The following is a 20,010-nucleotide window of genomic DNA, read 5'->3' as shown; positions in this document are numbered from 1 at the left end:
CAAGATGGTGGCTGAAGGGAGGGCTTTTCTTCTTCAGGCAGGCAGCTGGAGCTTGCCTGCCTCTCTCCTCCCAAGATGGTGGCTGAAGGGAGGGCTTTACTTCTTCAGGCAGGCAGCTGGAGCTTGCCTGCCTCTCTCCTCCCAAGATGGTGGCTGAAGGGAGGGCTTTTCTTCTTCAGGCAGGCAGCTGGAGCTTGCCTGCCTCTCTCCTCCCAAGATGGTGGCTGAAGGGAGGGCTTTTCTTCTTCAGGCAGGCAGCTGGAGCTTGCCTGCCTCTCTCCTCCCAAGATGGTGGCTGAAGGGAGGGCTTTACTTCTTCAGGCAGGCAGTTGGAGCTTGCCTGCCTCTCTCCTCCCATATGAAACATATGGTATGAAACAGCAACAAAGCAACAACCCGTATAATTACCAGTAAGAGGAAACCGTCACTATACCCAATAGAAATGGCCCATTGCACAGAGATAAACTCTTTAGTCAATGTGGAATCACATTTTAAGGTAAACCTTGCTCACAGTCACCTTCAAGCTATCTCAGGTTTTCGTTTATTAAGGAAAAATTTGTTGATTGTGCTTGTGAAGTGCTTCTCTTTTCAATTTTGTTTTAGGTTTTTTTTCATTCTTTTTTGTCTTTCTAAGGGGGTTATCACACCTGAGGCTTACTGTGGTTAAAATGTTGGCAAAACGATCCAGAAGAGCAGAAGTGTGATAGCTGGTCGCGCTTCTGAAGCATCACTGAAGCGTCCCCTCGCCTCTCCCGTCAACAAAGCATTCACAGAGCAGCCAGTTGTTCAATAACAGGAACTTCTGTTATGAAGAAATGGCTACTCCACAAACGCTTTGCTGATGGGGGAGGAGAGGGTATGCTTCAGTGACAGTTCAGAAGTGCGACTGGCTATCACACCTCTGTGCTTTTGGAGCGTTTTGCCAGCATTTTGACCATGGTAAGCCTCTGCATGATAATCCTCTATGGGTTGTTATTCTAGCCATTTTTGACTAACAGTATTTTAGTGGCACGATTTGTTTAGAGAAGGCTCACCACTGTCTTGCTCCAAAACTGAGAGAGTGTGACTAGCCCAAGGTCACCCAGTAGGTTTTCATGGCTGGGGGATTTGAACGCTGGTCTCCAAAGTCATAATCCAGCACTCAAACCACTACACTACATTGGCTCCTGCAAATAATACATTCTGAGCAATGGAAACCAACAAGAAGAGAAGCAGGAGCTGAGCAGGAAAAGAGCACTGCTCCATCCAGGTATTATAATTGTTGGATTGTTTGTTATCTCTAAAGTATTTCTCATTGAGAATAAGATAAATGTTCCTATTGTTGCTATTTCTTGAGGGGGGGAGACTATTGATGCACATAACTTTTTTTTATCTAGGAGTATTGTTGATGGAGGATGTGCCGGGCTTTCATTTTATATTTACATTTTATGTTTGCTCCATAATTCAAATATTGAAGAGATTTCCGAGAGACTGATTTCTATGTCCCAAACTGGTTCGCCACTTTGGACAGTGTTTATAAAGTTGGGACAAAAATGTGGAATGGGTTCACCATCCCTCTAATAGCAAAGGCAGTCACTGTCACTGCTTTTTCTATTTCATTATTGCAAAGTTTCAAAATCTTTTTATTTCATGAGTAGCCTTGGGTCCCTTTCTGGAAGAAAGGGCAGCATAAAAATGAAATAAATAAATAAATAAATAAATAAGTAAATAATAATAATAATAAAGTGTAAAGACATAACATTGCGAGAGCCAGTGTGGGGTAGTGGTTTTAACATTGGACTAGGACTGTGGAGGGCAGGGTTCGAATCCTAGCTCAGCCACATAATCCCACTGGATGACGCTGAGCAAGCCACACTCTCTCAGCCTCAGGGGAAGGCCACGGCAAACCCTGCTCTGAACAAATCTTGCCAAGAAAACCCTGTGACAGGTTGTCTTTAGGATTGCCATAAATCAGAAATGACTTGAAGGCACAGAAAAACAACAAACAACAAAGAAATAAATCTGGATACTAAAGCCCCCATGTAAGGTTGCCCTAATACAGTGGTCCCTGTGCTCTTTAAGGGATGTCGGCCTTCAGCTCCCGGAAGAAGCCTCAGCCATGTTGGCCAGTAGGGATTCTGGGAGCTGGAGTCCAAAATCCCCTTAAAAGAGCACAGCCTGGGGACCACTGCTTTTAAGAGATTTTGGACTACATCTCCCAGAAGGCCCAGCCATGGTGGCCAATAGTTTGGGATTCTGGGAGCTGGAGTCCAAAAATCCCTTAAAGAGCAGTTTGGGGACCACTGTTCTAATACAACAGTTCCCAAACTTTGATCCTCCAGACGTTTTGGACTCCAACTCCCAGAAGCCCCTACCAACATGGCCAACAGCCAGGAATCCTGGGAGTTGAAGTCCAACAGCACACACACACATCTGGAGCACCAAAGTTTGGCAATAGATGCCAACCATATATATATGTGTGTGTGTGTGTGTATATATATGGTTGGCATCCATTGCCAAACTTTGGTGCTCCAGACGTGTGTGTGTGCTGTTGGACTTCAATTCCCATTTATATAATATATATAAATAAATAAATCCTATTCCTCTGAGGGGCCTCACAATTTTATGTCTTTACACTTCATTTATTTGTTTACTATTTTGTTTATTTCGTGTTTGGACAGTCGGAGGAACAGGTATGAGGCATGGCGGCCTCCCCTCCTTGAAAGGCCAGAGGAGAAAAAAGAACTGCGCCGGGCCCTGATTGGCTGCCAAGGTCGGACGTCCCTAGTGCTCTTGGGCAAAGGCATCATATGGAACGTCCGCCCAACGTGCGCGAGCCACGCCTTCGAGGCCCCTCCCCTCCCCGCGAGCGCGCAGGTGAACTGGGCAACCAATCAGGTGCGCCGAAAGAGTTCGGAGGCGGTTGGCACTACAGTACCTTTACAGAAAGGGGGGGGAGAGAGAGAGAGAGGGAGAGAGGAGAAGCCACGCCCCTTCGAACCCCGCTCTGACCAATCAGCTCGCGAGACTCATTTGTCTCCCTCTCAGTCTTTCCTACACTCCTCCCGCGTGCCAGTGTTTGGGGCCAGAGGAAGGCGGCGCGCGCACGGGAGAGAGAGCGAAGGTTGGGAGCCGCTGGAGAGGGATAGATAGCGGCGCGAGGGAGGGAGGAAGGAGGTCACGTGACAGGAGCCGGCGCCCAGGGCGACGACGAAGACGCGGAGTGGACTCTGAGGAGGAGGAGGAAGAGAGAGGGAGAGGGATGATGATGATGATGGTGATGATGATGGCAGCGCCCTGAAAGGAGGCGGAGGAGAGAAGGTCGGAGGGCTGCGATGGCGGCGTCGGTGTCCGCAGCGATGTCCCCCTTCCAGTCGGCCCCGCTGCCTGCGGAGACTCGGAAGTTCACGCGGGCGCTGAGCAAGCCCGGGACGGCGGCCGAGCTGCGGCAGAGCGTCTCCGAAGTGGTGCGGGGCTCCGTCCTGGTGGTGAGTCCCAGCGGGGCGCAGGAGGAGGAGGAAGAGGGGCCCCGCCTGGCCGGCTCTCTCTCCCGCGCACAGAAGGGGAATGAATAACGACCCTTCTTGGCTCGCTTTAACTCGTTGCCTGAGGGCTCAAGGCTCTGGGGTTCTGGGAGTTGGAGCAGCATGAAGGAGGAGGAAAAGGCCTCCTCACTCTGGAGCAGGACACGGAATGGCCCCGCAGTTCCCCACTGGCCCCCAGCCCTGGCTGGAAGTGGGTTATGATAGAGACGGATGCGCCTTTGAAACACTTGAGGCATAGAAGGGGTATCATCCCATGAATCGGAGAAGGGTAGGGCCCTGACCCAGCCAGCCCCCTCCTTCTGCCATGCAGGAGCTCTCCATCGAAGCCCCCCTGGACAGAGGGCCCTCCAGCCTCTGCTGAAAGACCTCCGAGGAGAGAGGGAGGGAGGCTCAGGCCCAGGAGGTTCTGGGATGATCTCTCCGAGTCCTTCGTAGCCAAGAGCAGGGACGCTCCCCCGCCGCAGGAGCAGTCAACGATGCCCATCCATTCGGGGGCACTGGCGACCTTCTGGATCCACAGCTGGCCCTCCCTCCCTCCCTCCTTCCTCTGGGGCTCAGCGCCTGATCGGCCAGGAAAAGGAGGGCAGGAAAGGGATGCCGCCTTCCTCCCATTTGGCAGAGACCCGTTTCCCCTTCCCGGCCTCGGGATGCTGAGGGCACAAGGCCGGGAAGGGGGCTCCAGACTCAGGCTTCCCCCTTCTTTGCTGGGAAAACTTCCGTCCATTCACAGCGCCCCCCGCCCTCGCTTCCTCCCCCGCCTCTCTCTATGCAATGAATGAATGAATGAAGAAGGTAACCCTGTTTGGCAGCGCTTCAACTCTTTGCCTGGCTCTTGGCTATGGAATTCTGGGAGCCCCACAACAAACTCCGACTCCCAGAATTCCATAGCTGTAGAGTTAAAGCGCTGCCAAACAGTGTGGATACAGCCCTAGTTTAATTCTGTTTCGATGCCCACTTCTGTTAATAGTATATACAGTAGTAGGTGTTATATAATAATGATTAAAAACATTTAAAGCAGTTAAGTTATCATGTTAAAAACAACATTAAATTAAAAGCATTTATAAGAGAACAGAAGAGGGGAAATGCAGCAGTCCCCATGATCGGAAAATCCCTTCACTCCAGCCAGGACCAAAACAAGGTTGAACAAGATAGGCTTCCCTGTTCCCTCTTCAGAGAAGCAGGAGTTGTTTGGTACCATAAAGTGGAGGTTCTGCATGAAGATTCATTTAGTATTATTATTATTATTATTATTAACCTTTATTTATAAAGCGCTGTAAATTTACACAGTGCTGTACATATATTAGTATGATGATAATAATAATAATAATAGTTTTTATTTATACTTCCCGCCTCTCTCTGCAGATCAAGGCGGGATTACATCAGTAAAAATACAATTCCATATAGAAATACAATCAGTAAACTCTTAGCAGTACTATTAATTCAATAAAATAACTATATCAACATCTAATTCCATGTAATCAACCTAGCAGGGACGTAGCCAAGGGGGGGGTGTCTTGGGGTCTGGACCCCCCCTTCCATTAGAAAAATGAATGGTGTGTGCTGCTGCGCCACTGCACCCGAGCCCCATTATAATGGTGGCACTTAGTCTGGACCCCCCCTTCCTAAAATCCTGGCTACGTCCCCTAGGGTCCAAAACACACTGCAGAGATAATCCAGTTTGAGACCAGTTTAACTGCAGTGGCTCAATGTTAGAGGGTTCTGGGGAACTGTAAAGACATTTAGTCTTCTTTGTCAGGCAGCTTTGGTAATAAACTACAACTCCCAGGATTCCCTAGCACTGAGCCAGGGCAATTAAAGCAGTCTTAAACTGGATTATTTCTGCACTGTGTTTTGGACCTTGGTTATCTGCAGTTAAAAGTAAACATCACAACTGAGACAATCCTAGAATTTGATGCTGCTGCCTAAAGAAATATGCCATTTGTTTGCATGTCTTTTATAGGGCTGAAGGGACAAAAATACAGTAATGGGTGGAGAAGAAACACAACAAGGAAGGGACCTTTAAGATTACAGCTAATCATTACTACAGTTCTTTCTAAACTCTGGCTGAAATGGTTTGGATAAGGCAATTGAACCTGTGATGTCGAAAGAAGTTGTGTGTCAAATTATTGTCCTGCAAATGGAGGCATTAATTATCTGGTTTTGGTAATCACGTTTCCCTGTTTGTTAAAAGCAGAAAATAGAACTGTCACATGGTACAGCCACAACCTGTAGGAGGATCTGTGATAGTCGACACATGATCAGCTTCTGAGTGGGGTTCTGTTCATTGTCAGGGAACATGGCAGAATCACAGGGAAATACGGCCCCCATGAAGTGGACATGGTTACCTTAAGGTCTTGCTTTTGGCATTGTTAATATTGTTGTTCTCTATGACTTTATTGTTCTGGCATACCAGCTTTCTGTCCTGCTGACAGAAATAAAATGTACACTTGTCCCTCCACATTTGCCACTCTGACTTTTGCAGATTTGATTATTCACAGGTTTTATTGATATGTTCTCTTTAGGAATATCTAGGTCCTCTGGCCAGTAAGGGCTGTTCGACAGTGGAACACACTTCCTCAGAGTGTAGTGGAGTCTCCTTCCTTGGAGGTCTTCAAGCAGAGGCTGGATGGCCATCTGTCGGGGATGCTTTGATTGTGATTTCCTGCATGGCAGAATGGGGTTGGACTGGATGGCCCTTGCGGTCTCTTCCAACTCTATGATTCTATGATTCTAACCAAACATCGCACTGCAGAACCTAGAAATTCCTAGAGAGAAAACTACACTAGGCATTCCTCCAGCACAATTCTGTGGTCAATGCCTGGCAAATGTTGACCACAGAGTTGCACTGGAGGATCTAGAGATTACTAGAGAGCTGTTCTCTCAGGTAAAAATATAGTGTTTTTGTTATTTGTTGTTTTTCCACGTTCATGGGGGTCCTGTGCCCCTAACCCCAGCGAATGTGGAGGGACGAATGTACTTAAACAAAAAGTTGAAGTAGAGATGCAAAAAGGTATAGGCAATGCTGAAGCTTGATTCTGTAGCACACTGCTCTGTCTTGGTGCCGTTCATATGTGTTGGCCCACAATTCCTATGATAGGAGTAGGAACTAAAACATCTGGAAGAAACCGGTTGGGGGATGCTATCATTTACAGCCCAAACTACCCATAACAAGACAATGCCCCAGGTATTAAATGATGAATCATCATGAAATCAGTTTTTTTAGAAATGGAATCTAGTGAGATATGATACAGAAACCAGTACTTTGCAGAGTTCCTTAGCTGCCTACTTTCTTGTTAACTGTGCAGTTTTATTCTATATTTTTCAAATTACATATAGAAGAACTGTTCACCATGCAATTTTGTCATTGTCCCAGACATACTTCTCTCTGTTCACTGCTATGTTTCCTTTTCAGAATAAACAGTGTTGAATGTATTGATGATCCTGTGAAGTATTTGGCAGGGATTGCCATGCTGTTAATGTATGCTAACCTTTGATCATTCTGGGCTGTAGTCCTTCCAATATTACATCTGCTGCAGGCTACCTAGGGAAATTAGATGCAGTAAAAGTGCTGCTAGGTAATTTAGAATGTGGAAATTATATATTCTCATGCTGGTGGCTAAAACTCAAAACTTCACTAAAACTCTTAATTGCATGTAGGTTGAAAACACCCTAAATCCTTGTTATCTCAGATTGGCTCTCCAGAGCATGGGAGACTATTTTTAGATAAGGTTTATTATAAAATAAAAGATAAATCTTAATGTTGACTATACTTTGGAGGAAGTCTTTCTGTTTTTGTTCTATAGACTGAAAGAAAAATCATACGAGAGCTAAAACACATGAAATGCATCTTCTCCGACGGTCCAAACTTCTTGGGTCTTGGGGTGTCTTCATTTCCCCAGAGGCCTTAGACTTCCGGCTTTTCTCGTGGGGGTCAGTAGGCATGCTCCGCTATCTCCTGCTCTGCCTTCGCCCCGTCTCTGGGTTGGGGCCCATAGTCCCAGCGGCCCCCTCTTTCATCCCACCAACGACCTTCCAGGAGCTCACCCTCTTCTCGTCGGGGCTCTCGTCTCCATTCCACCTCAAATCTCTCCTCTATGTCCCCTTCCCACCGGGGGTCAGGTAACTTTACTGCCACATGGGGTCCCATCGTTGGCATCCCGTGGTGATGATGCAAAGAAATAGGACAACCCTGGCGTCCCAAGGTTATCTCCACCTTGCATTCTTCTCCGAGCCTTTCACCTCGCCCCTTCCAAGTGCAACCTCTCTGTCATGCCCAGCCTGGAGGATGGCTTGGAGGACTCAGAGGATGAGCTAGAGCCCCTGGGACCTGAACCTGTAATGGAGGAGCCAGAGCCCCTGGGGCTTGAACCTGTAATGGAGGAGCCAGAGGCTGGCCCTAGTTCTGCTGGAGCAGAGTCTGTGGCCCCTCCAGAGGTTCAGCAGTCAAGTTTGCCTGGTGCCGAGGCTGTGGGCATGGAGGAGGATCGGGGCAGTGTGCCTACCTTCAAGGAGCGTCGAGCAGAAAGAGAGGGCCTTCGAAGATCTCGGAGGCTTTATCAGAAGCGTGTTCGTAATCAGACACAGCTGAAGGCTGGCTCCTTGCCTTCTTAAGCACCTGGAGCATGTGTGGTTCTTTGCCAGTGGATATCTGACTCTTTTAGAGGAAAGACTCCTTCTCTGGCTCATTTGGCTTCTTGTCTTGACTACTCGGAAACCTTGACCTTGGACTGCTTTATCGACCTGCCTATCTGTTACCCTGAACCTCGGACCGTCTGACAATTCTCTTGGTAATCCCTTTTGGTAGAACTACTGTGAATCTCCAGGACTGTGTAGCTTACACTGACTTTGCTGTGCTGGGAGGGGGTTTGTTTGTTTGAGAACTAGCTGCCTTATCAGCCCTTTGGCTGGTTTCCCGGACACTCTCTGCCCCTGCCCGGGTCTTCCTTCCTCCCTTATCAAGGCCTCAGCGTCTTCCCTCCCCATCTGGGGTGTGTCTGACTTCTCCCCGGCGCCCACCTGGCGCTCCTCTCTTGACTCTGCCTTCCCCTCATCTCCAGGGTCCTGCTGTCCCTCTCTTTCCACTGTGTCAGCCCTCCCAGCCCCTACTCTCCTACATATGCTATAGATTTATGATAGTATACTAGGAGATGAGCTGTTCATCAAGAATAGAGGTAGCTTGACTTCTATATTTCCTTTACTAGAGTTTTTCTGCAGTGACACTGACATGGGAAACTATTTATATGGTTAACATTGGATTTTTCTACAGCAACATGATTTTTCTTTTAGATTATTCTTCATATTCATATTGTTTTAAGATATTCAAATGAATAATTCTAATTCTGGGCATTTTTAAAAAAGTACCTTCACAATAATTTTTGCTAGTGTCTACATAGGAAAATACATATTGGATCAGATCAAAGACCTATTTAGTCCATCATTCTGTTCACACGGTGGCTTTCTAGTTAGCTATGGAAATCCCACAAATAGGACATGAGCACCACAGTGCTGTCTTACTCATGCTCTTCTGTAACTAAGGGGTTGTGCAGACCGCTTCTGAAGGGGTGGCCTGCAGCTACCTCCATCTTGCCCAGATTGGGGCCTTGGCAAGTGCATGCTGCGGCCCCAATCTGGCCTTTCCTTTTTGCACCCTGAAAAGGGTGCGATAGCCATGGCTTTAAGGCACTCCTTTGGGGATGCGTCATGTAAACACAGCACCAGAGGATTGCCTGACACCACACATGTGTGGAGCGGCGTGTGGCATCATACTGCCAAGCGGGCAGAGTTGGGGCATGCATCCTATAAATGCCACACCCTGACTCCGCCCCCAGGCTGGCCTTAATGGCCGGTCTGCACAGACCCTAATATACAGACTCATATTGCACTAGAAGTCTGTATCCATCATGACCCAGTCACCATTGATATCTTCATTGTCTGTTGATTTATCTAGTCTCTTCAAAGCAGTCTCTGGGGCAGAACAAATGAGCAGTAAAAAGTGGCTCGAACCTGCTTTTTCTGAAAGCAGTTCGAAACCCCGCTGTCCACACTGGCCACTCCTAAGGCAGCCCAAATGTGCACAGTCCTAATGCATGGTGCAGTGTCAAGCCATGCCACTGGGTAATTTTTCTTGTCGCCTCCCCATCATTGAGGCACACTGTCACACAAACACACAGGTGGCCACTACCTGCTGCCTAAATGCCATCCCCTTCAATCGGCCGCACAGTCACACCTGGAATCCACCAATACAGGGCATTGGAGCATCAGTGTGTCCACTAAAACACTGGCAAAGCAAAATCACATGCCCCCTTCACACCATGCTCCCTCTGGGACTGTCTCGTTTATGTATGTTGTAATTGCATCAATTGGAGGTGTCACACTTTCACTTGTTTGCATTGCTGCCCCAACTGGTTGGATATGCTGGTTCCATTCTTTATTAATGTGTACCTGCACCGGTGCATTTATACACAGCTTTAGGGTTAGTGTTTAAGCAACCTATTCTGGGTAAATAAATGCTTTTTTTTTATCTGTCCTGAATCTTCCACCATTCATTTTCATAGGTTGATTGTGGGTTCAAGTATTACAAAAGCTGTATAATTTTATACATTTCTATCATATCTTCTCTTCCTTTCCATTTTTCTAAGCTATAAATAGCCCAAACATTTCAGTCTGTCTTTACTGTCTCACATTCACCTTCAGCAACCCTGGTTCTTTGTCTTAATAGAACACAGCAAGTTCTCCCAGGTTAAACCTATAATAAATACATGTTTGATAGGCTGTTCAGTGAATCGTCTGTTCCAGTATATCAGTTGACCTATAGTATATCATTGAAGTCTTTATTGATTTTCTTAAAACATCCAGAGCTCCTCTTTGATTTTGTCCAAGTCTTTAGATTTCATGCTATTCCCTAATTCCTTGTTTGCTATCATTGTTAATCTTGAAAATGACTACAGAATTTTTCAGACTGATCAGTTGTCATGATGTTTGCAATACTGTTAGCATCTTATTATTCCCCTTAAAGTGGTTATTCTTAGTTTTGTAAACATTATTGTAAACACATTGATAACATTTTAAGTGCAGTCTCAATGTCCTGTCTAGCGATTTTTCTATTGCTTTACTTTAGGAGCCCTGATGGCACAGTGGTTAAATGCCTGTACTGCAGCCACTCACTTGCAAACCAAAAGGTTGTAAGTTCAATACCAGCCAGGGGCTCAGGGTCGCTCAGAATTGTATCCTTCTGAGATCGCTAAAATGAGTACCCAACTTGTTGGGGGCAATTAGATTTACACATTGTAAACCGCTTAGGGAGTGCTTAAGTGCATTGATAAGCGGTATAGAAATGTACTTGCTATTGCTATTTCAAGCCATTGGAGTACTGCATAAACTGATGGATATCAATGTTATTATATGGTTTGATTTGCCTACAGGGGTAGTAGTATTATTAGCTGGGTGTATTGCATCTGCTTACTATTTAAAACAGTGGTTCCCAAACTTTGGTCGTCCAGATATTTTGGACTCCAGAATTCCTGACTGTTGACCAAGCTGATGATGGTGTTTGGGAGTTGAAGTCCAAGACAACTGGAGGACCAGTGTCTGGGAATCATTGCTTTAAAAGGTGTGCTGGACACAAGAATTCTGAGAATATGCCTTTTCATTTCTTGTTCACTTTATCTAAAACTTGATTTAAATACAGGTAGCTTGTGTATTATGCGAGTTTGTATTAGCATAGGTTCACTTTCAGATGTTGGAAAAATATGTTCTTGCTGGGTATTTTTTAGGTTTTCCTCTAGGAAGTTGAACACAGAGTCATGTTGGAGATCCTGGAGTTTTCTAGAAAGAACACTTCTCTAAACATTTGTAGGTTGTGCAGTGCGACTCTGTGATCAATGTCTGGTGGAAGCATTCCATAGAATCACTGAAAGACCCAGAAAATGCCTAGAGAACACTTCATCATTCACTTCAGATAAGAGAAATAGAATTTCAGATTTTACGTGAAAATCATATTATACTAAGGGTCCGAGAATGGATTGCTCATATAATAAGCAGGCCTCCTGCATTGTTTTTCATTTTATTTTAGGAGAAGGATGTATAGTGCATATTTCCATTTTCCTTTATTACAGCTTTTGTGCATAGAATATGTAAAAGAAATAAGTGTTGCTTAAATGGACATTTTGCTATCTAAATGAGCTGCATGTGATGATAATAAGTTGTACAGGGAGCTTATAAAGATAGAATATAGGAATATAGCTAGATATAAAGAGAGCTAGTGTGGCATAATAGTTTGAGTGCTGGACTAGGACTCTGGAGACAAGGGTTCACCATGGAAACCCATCAGGTGAACCTGGGCAAGTCACACTCTCAGGAAGGCAAAGGCAACCCGTCTTTGAACAAATCTTGTCAAGAAAATTCTGATCATTTTAGGATTGCCACAAGTCAGAAATGACTTGAAAGGTACACAACAACAATAAAACTAGATATAAAGCCCTATACCACTTGAGTTTCAGCTGTCTTGAAGACTACCTTATACACTCATCTATAAGTCTAAAAATCTATACCCAAAAATTGACCCAAAAATTCCAGGTCAACTTATTTACGGGCCAGCAGGATATCACATACATACGCTGAAGGAGCCTCCAAGTTTTACAGTCGACCTATCCATGGGTCAAATTTTGGCCCCAAAATTTGCCCTCGACTTATACATGAGGTCAACGTATAGTCAAGTATATACAGTATATCTTAATCAGACTTTAAGATTTTCAACAGAAGCTCTTCTCTCAGTCCTACCAACTTCAGAAGCATGTTTAGTGGGGATGTAAGAGAAGAATTTCATGGTGACTGTTCAGAGAGCTAGATTTCCCTATCAGTTTTGTAAGCCTGATGGCAGGTAAATAGTTTTCTTTTTCATTTGGAAAGGCTTTTTGGCTGCTAGAGGTAGGGCTCATGACCAGTTAAGTGCTGTATTGTACTTTTAAATTCAATTCTGTTTTCATAGTTGATCAGATGTTGGTTTTAATGTTTCTTTTAGCTGCCTTTAGTCCAATCTTTTGGAGAAAAGTGATATATAAATCCAGTAAATAAATGAAACAGAAGTAATTTATTTCAGTTTCAACAAATAATAGTAAATCATTCATCAGCATAAAGCAGGCTTAGGATATGAGTTAACAGAAAAACAAATATAAGGGATGCTTGATAGACAGTTCCATTAGGGTAGTTATCTGGACAGTGTTGTACTATTAAAATGAACACAAAAGTTCACTGAAAGAGACTTTCATGATGGGGTCAGGTTCAAGCTCAAAGTGTCTCTCCATAAGAGAGCAATGCTTGTTTGGGCAAATGTGTGGTAGCGGTAACATAACCAGAAAATAAAGGAAGCAGAAGTAATTTTTTAAAAAAATCAGTCATTTAGTGTGTTTGTGTATGTTTTCCTGGCTGCTATTTTCCCTACCAAGGTTTCCTTGGAAAAATTTCCTTTTCCATTTAGGTTGCTCTTTTCTAGAGTCTGCTTGTAAGATGAGTTAAATCTGATGTCCTAGATTTTGAGGCTGAGAGGTAAAATATACAGTGGGCCCTCGCCTTACGCGGGGATCTGTTCTGGATCCCTCCGTGTAAGGCAAATTCGGCCTATGCTCAAGCCCCATTGTAAACAATTGGGCTCGTGCACGGCGACGCGGTGGGGCGCAACGGGCACGCGCGCCCGTTCAATTGAATGGAACGTTCCGCCCCGCGCGCGCCCCGTGGCTTGAGCGCGTATGCTTAAGCCGCGTAAGGCACGCCCGCGTATGACACGGGCGCGCTGTACACACCAGAATAGCTGCTTTGTAATTTATGTAAGATATGATTTGCAGAATTTAAAAATAAAATATATGTATTAAGATCTTATAATTCTTTATTAGTTAAGATAAAATAACTGAACTGGTTCAGATATAAACTATGCTTTGTTAAAATCATGTGCTGAAATTAAATTTGGAACTGTTCATTCCTCAGGGATAGGAATTAACTAATTAAAATTATTTAGATTGTAAATTAAGTATATTTGCTAAGGTAAAATAGAAGCCTTACCTTTTCAAACTGAAGTGATTGATTTAAGTTGGAATTCCAGCATAAGTATTAATCCAGAATTAAGTTATTATGTAAATTATTAATTATTATTATTTTTATTATTATTTTATGTATTTATATTCCAGTATAGGGACACAAGGCGGCTAACAAAAGTTAAAACAGTACAATACAAAGTATTAAAATATAAAATGTTAATAAATAAACAAAATGCAATTTTTTGTTAAAAAATAAAAACAAAATGTCATTTCCAGAGATTTTGGAATACGTATAATGGTTGGCTTCTTTAGGTTGTTCTAATCTGAAGTGAACCTAATCTTGAAGTGAATTGGTGGGTAAAGGGTCCTTAGGAGTAATATACTATATACTTTGGGTTATGGTGTCCTGGAAATGGTTCTTTGCATATTGAGATAATGAACAATAGATTAGGAGGAAAGACTTTCTGCTTTCAGTTGTGATTCACTTTGTTTCTCATCTACTCTGTTATTACTGAGTAATTCTTTCCTGTAAGTACTCTGTTTCCTGTTTCTTCCTTTTAAAAGTGTATACAAAGAAGGAAAAGGTAGTTCAGTTTCTCTTTACGATCTGAGACTAGTAGAACTTGCAGTGATTACTTTATGTGAAAGAACTTTGTGAAGAGACAGAGGCATTTATTATGGAACTAACAGTATTTTACATCTTAAACTGCCTAAAGATGTAAAATTACAATATGAAAATATGCAATTTTTCATTCATAATTTCATTATCATGTAGCATTGCGTTTTGGTATGGTTATGAAATTTTAATATAGATAAGCTTGGATTTGTATACACACCAAAGGAATTAAAACACACAACCTTTAACTTCTGGCAATGTTTATATCCTTATAAAATTTAAATACCTAGGAGATTTTAAATTTTAAATACCTGTTTTTCTGATCTGACATCAGATAAATAGCAATGTAAGTGCTATCTCTGGAAAAAGTATTCCAGAGTCAGAGGGATTTCCTAGATGACTTTAGCGAGAAGACTGGAACATCCATACCCAAGGAGGCATACCAAAGGTCAGATACTAAGTTGTAAAACATCATAGGGCTTTATAGCTCAAAACTAGCACTTTGAACTGGGCACAGAAACAAACGGGAAGGCAGTGAAGGTGAGAAATGTCCAGCATAATCAGATAATAACACCCTAACACAGTTATAACTCTCATTGCCATATTTTGCATCAGATGAACATTTCAATCTGTCTGCAAAGGTAAACACACACATAGAAGGTTACCAGTGCATGGATTATTAAGAATAGATTATTTGCCTTCAGATGAGTAAAAAACCCCAACATAATTGTAAGATTCTTTTGGATATGTGAAGACCTAGGAGGAAAAACCACAAGGAAATTAAGAAAAAAACAACCCTATTTTTCCTATATTTTTCACTCCCAGGACAATTTTTCACTTTTTTTAAAAAAAGTGGAAAGACTGAAAATTTTGAGTAATATAGGGGGAAATGATGAAATATTTCCCGATTTGGAAAGAGTGCTGTCCTTTTAAAGACAAGGCTTTGCTCAGTCAAAATACTAGTAATTGTGCAGCATGAAGAATTGTATATACAACAGATTACACGATTAGAGACCAATGTCAGGGTAAGGGTTAATTATGTCAGTGTACATCACTTTCTTGAGAAAGGTGTAGCAGCATTGAGAACTGGCAGAGCAGCTTTATATCCAGACAGGTGTACAGTAGTTACAGTGGCAAATAAGATCTTGGCCAATATGTCTAATACAAACTATAGTAACAGACAACACTCAAACCCACGATGCATTTCTTAACCCATTAGATGCTGCCAGTATGTTCCGATTCAAAAATGTTCAGCAAATAGTTCTGATTAGACCATTTAGACTCCATAATCATCAAAATTGCAGTTTTTCCACCACAAAAATGAAAAATTGTCCGGGGGGGGGCGGACTGAAAAAATAGTTGTTTTTTCCCCTTAACTTCCCTGCCTTCCAGTTCATAGTGCTGGGTTTATGCTATAGAGTCCTAAGAGGTTGTGGAACTTGGTGTCTGACCTTTGGTATGCTTCCTTGGGAGGGAGACTAAAATGGTGAAGGGCCTGGAAACCATTCCCTATGAGGAATGACTTAGGGAGCTGGGGATGTTTAGCCTGGAGAAGAGAAGGTTAAGAGGTGATAAGATAGCCCTGTTTAAATACTTGAAGTGATGTCATATTGAGGAGGGAGCAAGCTTGTTTTCTGCTGCTCCAGAGAATAGGACCTGGAACACTGGATGCAAGCTACAGGAAAAGAGATTCCACCTCAATATTAGGAGGAACTTTCTGACAGTAAGAGCTGTTTGGCAGTAGAACACACTTCCTCGGAGAGCAGTGAAGTCTCCCTCATTGGAGGTCTTTAAACAGAGGCTAGATAGCCATCTGTTGGGGATACTTTGATTGAGAGTTCCTGCATGGCAGGGGGTTGGACTGGATGGTCCTTGTAGTCTCTTCCAACTCTATGATTCTATGTTACATGTTCCCTAAAGTCATCTAGGAAATCCTTCCCTGTACAATTCCTTCAATTTGAGATTTACACAGTCCACCCTCCCTATACGCGGGGGATCCATTCTGGACTCATCCACATATGGGAAAATGAGCGTATGCTCAAGTCCCATAGGAAATAATGAGTTGTATGCTTGTGGGGCGCATGGCGTGAGTACGTACCCCATTCCTTCTAATGGGGCTTGCCTTCTGCAGAGGCTCAAAGCCGCAAAAGGCAAGCCTACCTGTGAAGAGGGCCAACTGTACAGTAATAAGGGAGAGTTATTAATGGTGGCCCTCTGGCTCTAAAATGCTTTCCGCAGGGAATTGTGACTAGCACATTGCTTTTTGTTTCTGGTGCCAGACTAGAATTTTTCATTCTTCTAGCTACAGTGTGCCCTTGGCTTACGCGGGGGATCCATTCCGGACTCCCCTGCGTAAGCCAAATACCGTACAAGCTCAAGCCCCATTCAAGTGAATGGAGCTTGTGCATGTGGTGGTGTGGCAGTGCGTGCGTGCCATGGACGCACACTCCATTATTCCCAATGGGACATGCCACCCCTTGCACCCAGTGCATTCCCACACGGCTTTCAGCGTATGCTGACAGCTGTGTATAGCGCACCCACGTATGACACGGGCGCACTGTATTTATTCTGAAGACCTTAATTTTTTTCTAATTCAGGGACACAGGTGTGTAAATCTGGAATATCATTATGCAAAGGGATCTTGTAGCACCTTTGCATCTGAGGAAGTAGACCAGGGGTCGGCAACCTCCGGCCCGCAGGCCGGATGCGGCCCGCGGAGGCCTGGCGGCCGGCCCCTGCCTCCCGTTGCGGCGTTTCGCTGCTCTGGGCGCCGCCATTTTGGGCGGCAAAATGGCGGCGAAATCTCGCGCGACCTCCTTTGAGGTCGCGCGAGACTTCGCGGCCATTTTAGGTGAAAAAATGGCGGCGTCCAGAGCGGCCTCTGGGGCTATGGGCGCCGCCATTTTGCCGCCCAAAATGGTGGCGCCCAGAGCGGCGAAAAGCCGCGATGGGCAGCCGCAGCGGCAGCGGCGGCGGGCCTTTGAGAGGCCCGCTACTGTCTCTGGGGCCCTCCAGCAGGGCTCCGAGGGCGGCAGGGGGCCTCTGGGGGGCCCGCTGCCGTCCCTGGGGCCCTCCAGGAGGGCTCCGAGGGCGGCAGGGGGCCTGCTGCCGTCCCTGGGGCCCTCCAGGAGGGCTCCGAGGGTGGCAGGGGGCCTCTGGGGGGCCCTTTAACATCCCTGGGGCCCTCCAGGAGGGCTCAGAGGGCGGCAGGGGGCCTGCTGCCGTCCCTGGGGCCCTCCAGGAGGACTCCGAGGGCGGCAGGGGGCCTCTGGGGGGCCCTTTGCCGTCCCTGGGGCCCTCCAGGAGGGCTCCGAGGGCGGCAGGGGGCCTCTGGGGGGCCCTTTGCCATCCCTGGGGCCCTCCAGGAGGGCTCCGAGGGCGGCAGGGGGCCTCTTTGGGACGCTTTTCCGTCCCTGGTGCCCTCCAGGTGGGCTCCGAGGGCGGCAGGGGGCCTCTGGGGGACCCTTTGCCGTCCTTGGGGCCCTCTAGGAGGGCTCCGAGGGCGGCAGGGGGCCTGCTGCCGTCCCTGGGGCCCTCCAGGGGGCCCTCCAGCGCTGGTGGCCCCCACCAGCTTTTTTGCCGGTCTCTGATGGGGCCTGGGGCCCCGTCAGGGGCCAGCAAAGGTGGGGAGGCCTGGCCCCTGGAGGGTGGAAGCTCCGCCCCCGGCACGCAGCCCCGCCCCGGAGGGTGGAAGCTCCAGCCCCGGCACATGGCCCTGCCCCGGAGGGTGGAAGCTCCACCCCCCGCACGTGGCCCCGCCCCGGAGGGTTGAAGCTCCACCCCTGGCTTCGGCCCCCCAGTCGCCTGAGGGACACCAACCCGGCCCCCGGCTCAAAAAGGTTGCCTACCCCTGAAGTAGACCAAGTCTACAGAAGCTTGTGCTACAATTTCTTTTGCATAGTTTTTCTTGCTGATATTTGTACCTGTTTGTAAAGGTCATTTTGAGTATATTGTTTATGTGGATGTTTGGTCATCGTTATTGTATTTTATCTTGTACTGGCCGTATGCCGTAATAATAAATGATTGATTGATTTGCATAGTTAGTTTCAATGGAGCAACAAGATCCCTTTGCATACTAAACATTTTTAGTAATGCGGTGTTGTTTGTTAATTCTTTTGGTGTGTCCCTTGTGGTTTTAGCTTTTACAATCCTGAGAATTCTGCTAATGTAGTGCCACTGTAACGAGAGCTCTTTACTCAGGTGCCAGCTATCTTGCTTCTGATGATAGTCAGCTGCGGGAGGGCATTGGCTAATGATCTCTGCATACTGGCAAACTGATGTGGAAACTGAGACGTCCAGGTGAAAAATAGTTCAATCTAAATAGTCTAAACTTTTGCTTGGGTAGTCTTTTACCCTCCTTGGGTCTCTGACAAATATTGAAGGCATTGAAGTCCCACTGAATACTGAAAATATGGAGGAATAAACAGAGTTTATTTAATCTAGAAACTAGAGGCTAACTACACATTCTTGAAACACTGAAGGCAAATGTGAGTTTAATCTCACCATGATTAATATGTTGTTGGTGCTTCATTGAGATAAGGAACTTCAATAAGTGAGAATACCACAAATACTCATTTATATGTTAACATCATGTTGAGGGCAGGTTTTAGGGCCAAAATTAAGGCTTTTGATATGACCCATGGATAAGTCAAGGGCGAAATGTAACTGCATGTAACAAAGGGTGCAAAAGATGAAGGAAAGGAAAATAGTGTCAAAAAACCTTACAAAATTTTGTCAGGCTTACCTTTTTGTGCTCACCCTAAAGACTGGCTGGATGAAGAAGGAGCTATGGTAAATGCTGGCTGTGCAATGTGTGTGGGAGGCAACCAGGCATGAGCAGGGCTAAGAAAATGCATGCATATCATAAAGAGTGCAAAGGCAAAGCAAAGAAAATGATGACTACATTAGCAGTGATTGCAGCTTTTAAGTTTAATGTGATAACTTTGATTTTAACCCAGAAAAGCTAACAAGATACACACGCCTCTTGGCCCCAATCTGGGTCGCACCATGGCTTTGAACAGGGCTGGCGAAAGGAGCGGTTTTTGTCTGACTCTTTTTGGCCTGTTTTTTGTAAAAGAAACTCTATGCCCTGAATGCGACCAGAAGCTGGTTTCTTTGGCCTGTGTGTTTTGGGCCCTTTTCTAAGTAGAGTGATGAAAAGTAAGGGCTTAGTCCATCCTGGGAGAACCTAAAAGAAGCACCAACCTATTCTACTTTCTTGGTACTCCTTTAAGGAGAAGTGCCAAAGAGATGCTGCCACCACCATTTTCCCACCCAGGAATTCAACAAGGCTAGAAGCTACGGAGAGGGGGAGAGAGAGTGTGTGTATGTATGTGTGTGTGTGTGGGGGTGTCTAGTGCTTCTTTCGGTTTCATTTAGCTCTCAGCATTTGCCACTCTTCACGGAGAAGAGGATGGATCCTTTTTAAATAAAAGTTAAGGTACAGTACTTACATTGACCCGTTTAATTTTTTGACTATAATTTTAAGACTTATACATTGAGTATACCCAGTAATTTTAATATCAATATCTCTTATCCTTTTTGTGGCTTGCTATCAGAATATGTTATGACCAGTTAACAAAAGTGAAATAGAAAAAGAGACTATGGCCCTGGACAGATGGGCCCTTTGCTGCATCATGGCGACGTGCTAGAGTTACCTCAGGGCGGTGTGTGCATATGCCCCGCAACCCTAGCATGTGACAAAGACGTCGCAGCTGCACAGCACTATCTACACAGTGCGCACATCTATGACATCGCAGCAGCGCAGCATCCAAATAGCATTGCGCAGCTGTGACGCCATCGCGCCATCTCTGGTGGTTTGCAGTGGCGCAACTGCGCTGCA

General features: G+C 45.4%; 1 protein-coding gene across 4 annotated transcripts in view; it reads left to right on the top strand.

The window, feature by feature from the left end:
- Positions 1-3,082: 3,082 nt before the first annotated feature.
- LOC149319174 (dedicator of cytokinesis protein 9) overlaps positions 3,083-20,010 on the top strand; it is a 194,806-nt gene continuing 177,878 nt past the window's right edge. For all 4 annotated transcript variants that reach the window (XM_089511207.1, XM_089511208.1, XM_089511205.1 and 1 more), the window contains exon 1: positions 3,083-3,467. In XM_089511207.1, the coding sequence (XP_089367333.1) occupies positions 3,315-3,467 (153 nt within the window). In that variant the 5' untranslated portion in view covers positions 3,083-3,314. The remainder of the gene's footprint in view (positions 3,468-20,010) is intronic.

This window comes from Sceloporus occidentalis, unplaced genomic scaffold (genome assembly GCF_023333645.1).
Source record: "Sceloporus occidentalis isolate IW3139 unplaced genomic scaffold, rSceOcc1.0.p SCAF_2, whole genome shotgun sequence".
Taxonomy (NCBI): domain Eukaryota; kingdom Metazoa; phylum Chordata; class Lepidosauria; order Squamata; family Phrynosomatidae; genus Sceloporus; species Sceloporus occidentalis.
The sequence above is the reverse complement of the archived record's forward strand: the minus strand, read 5'-3'. Positions and strand labels throughout refer to the sequence as shown.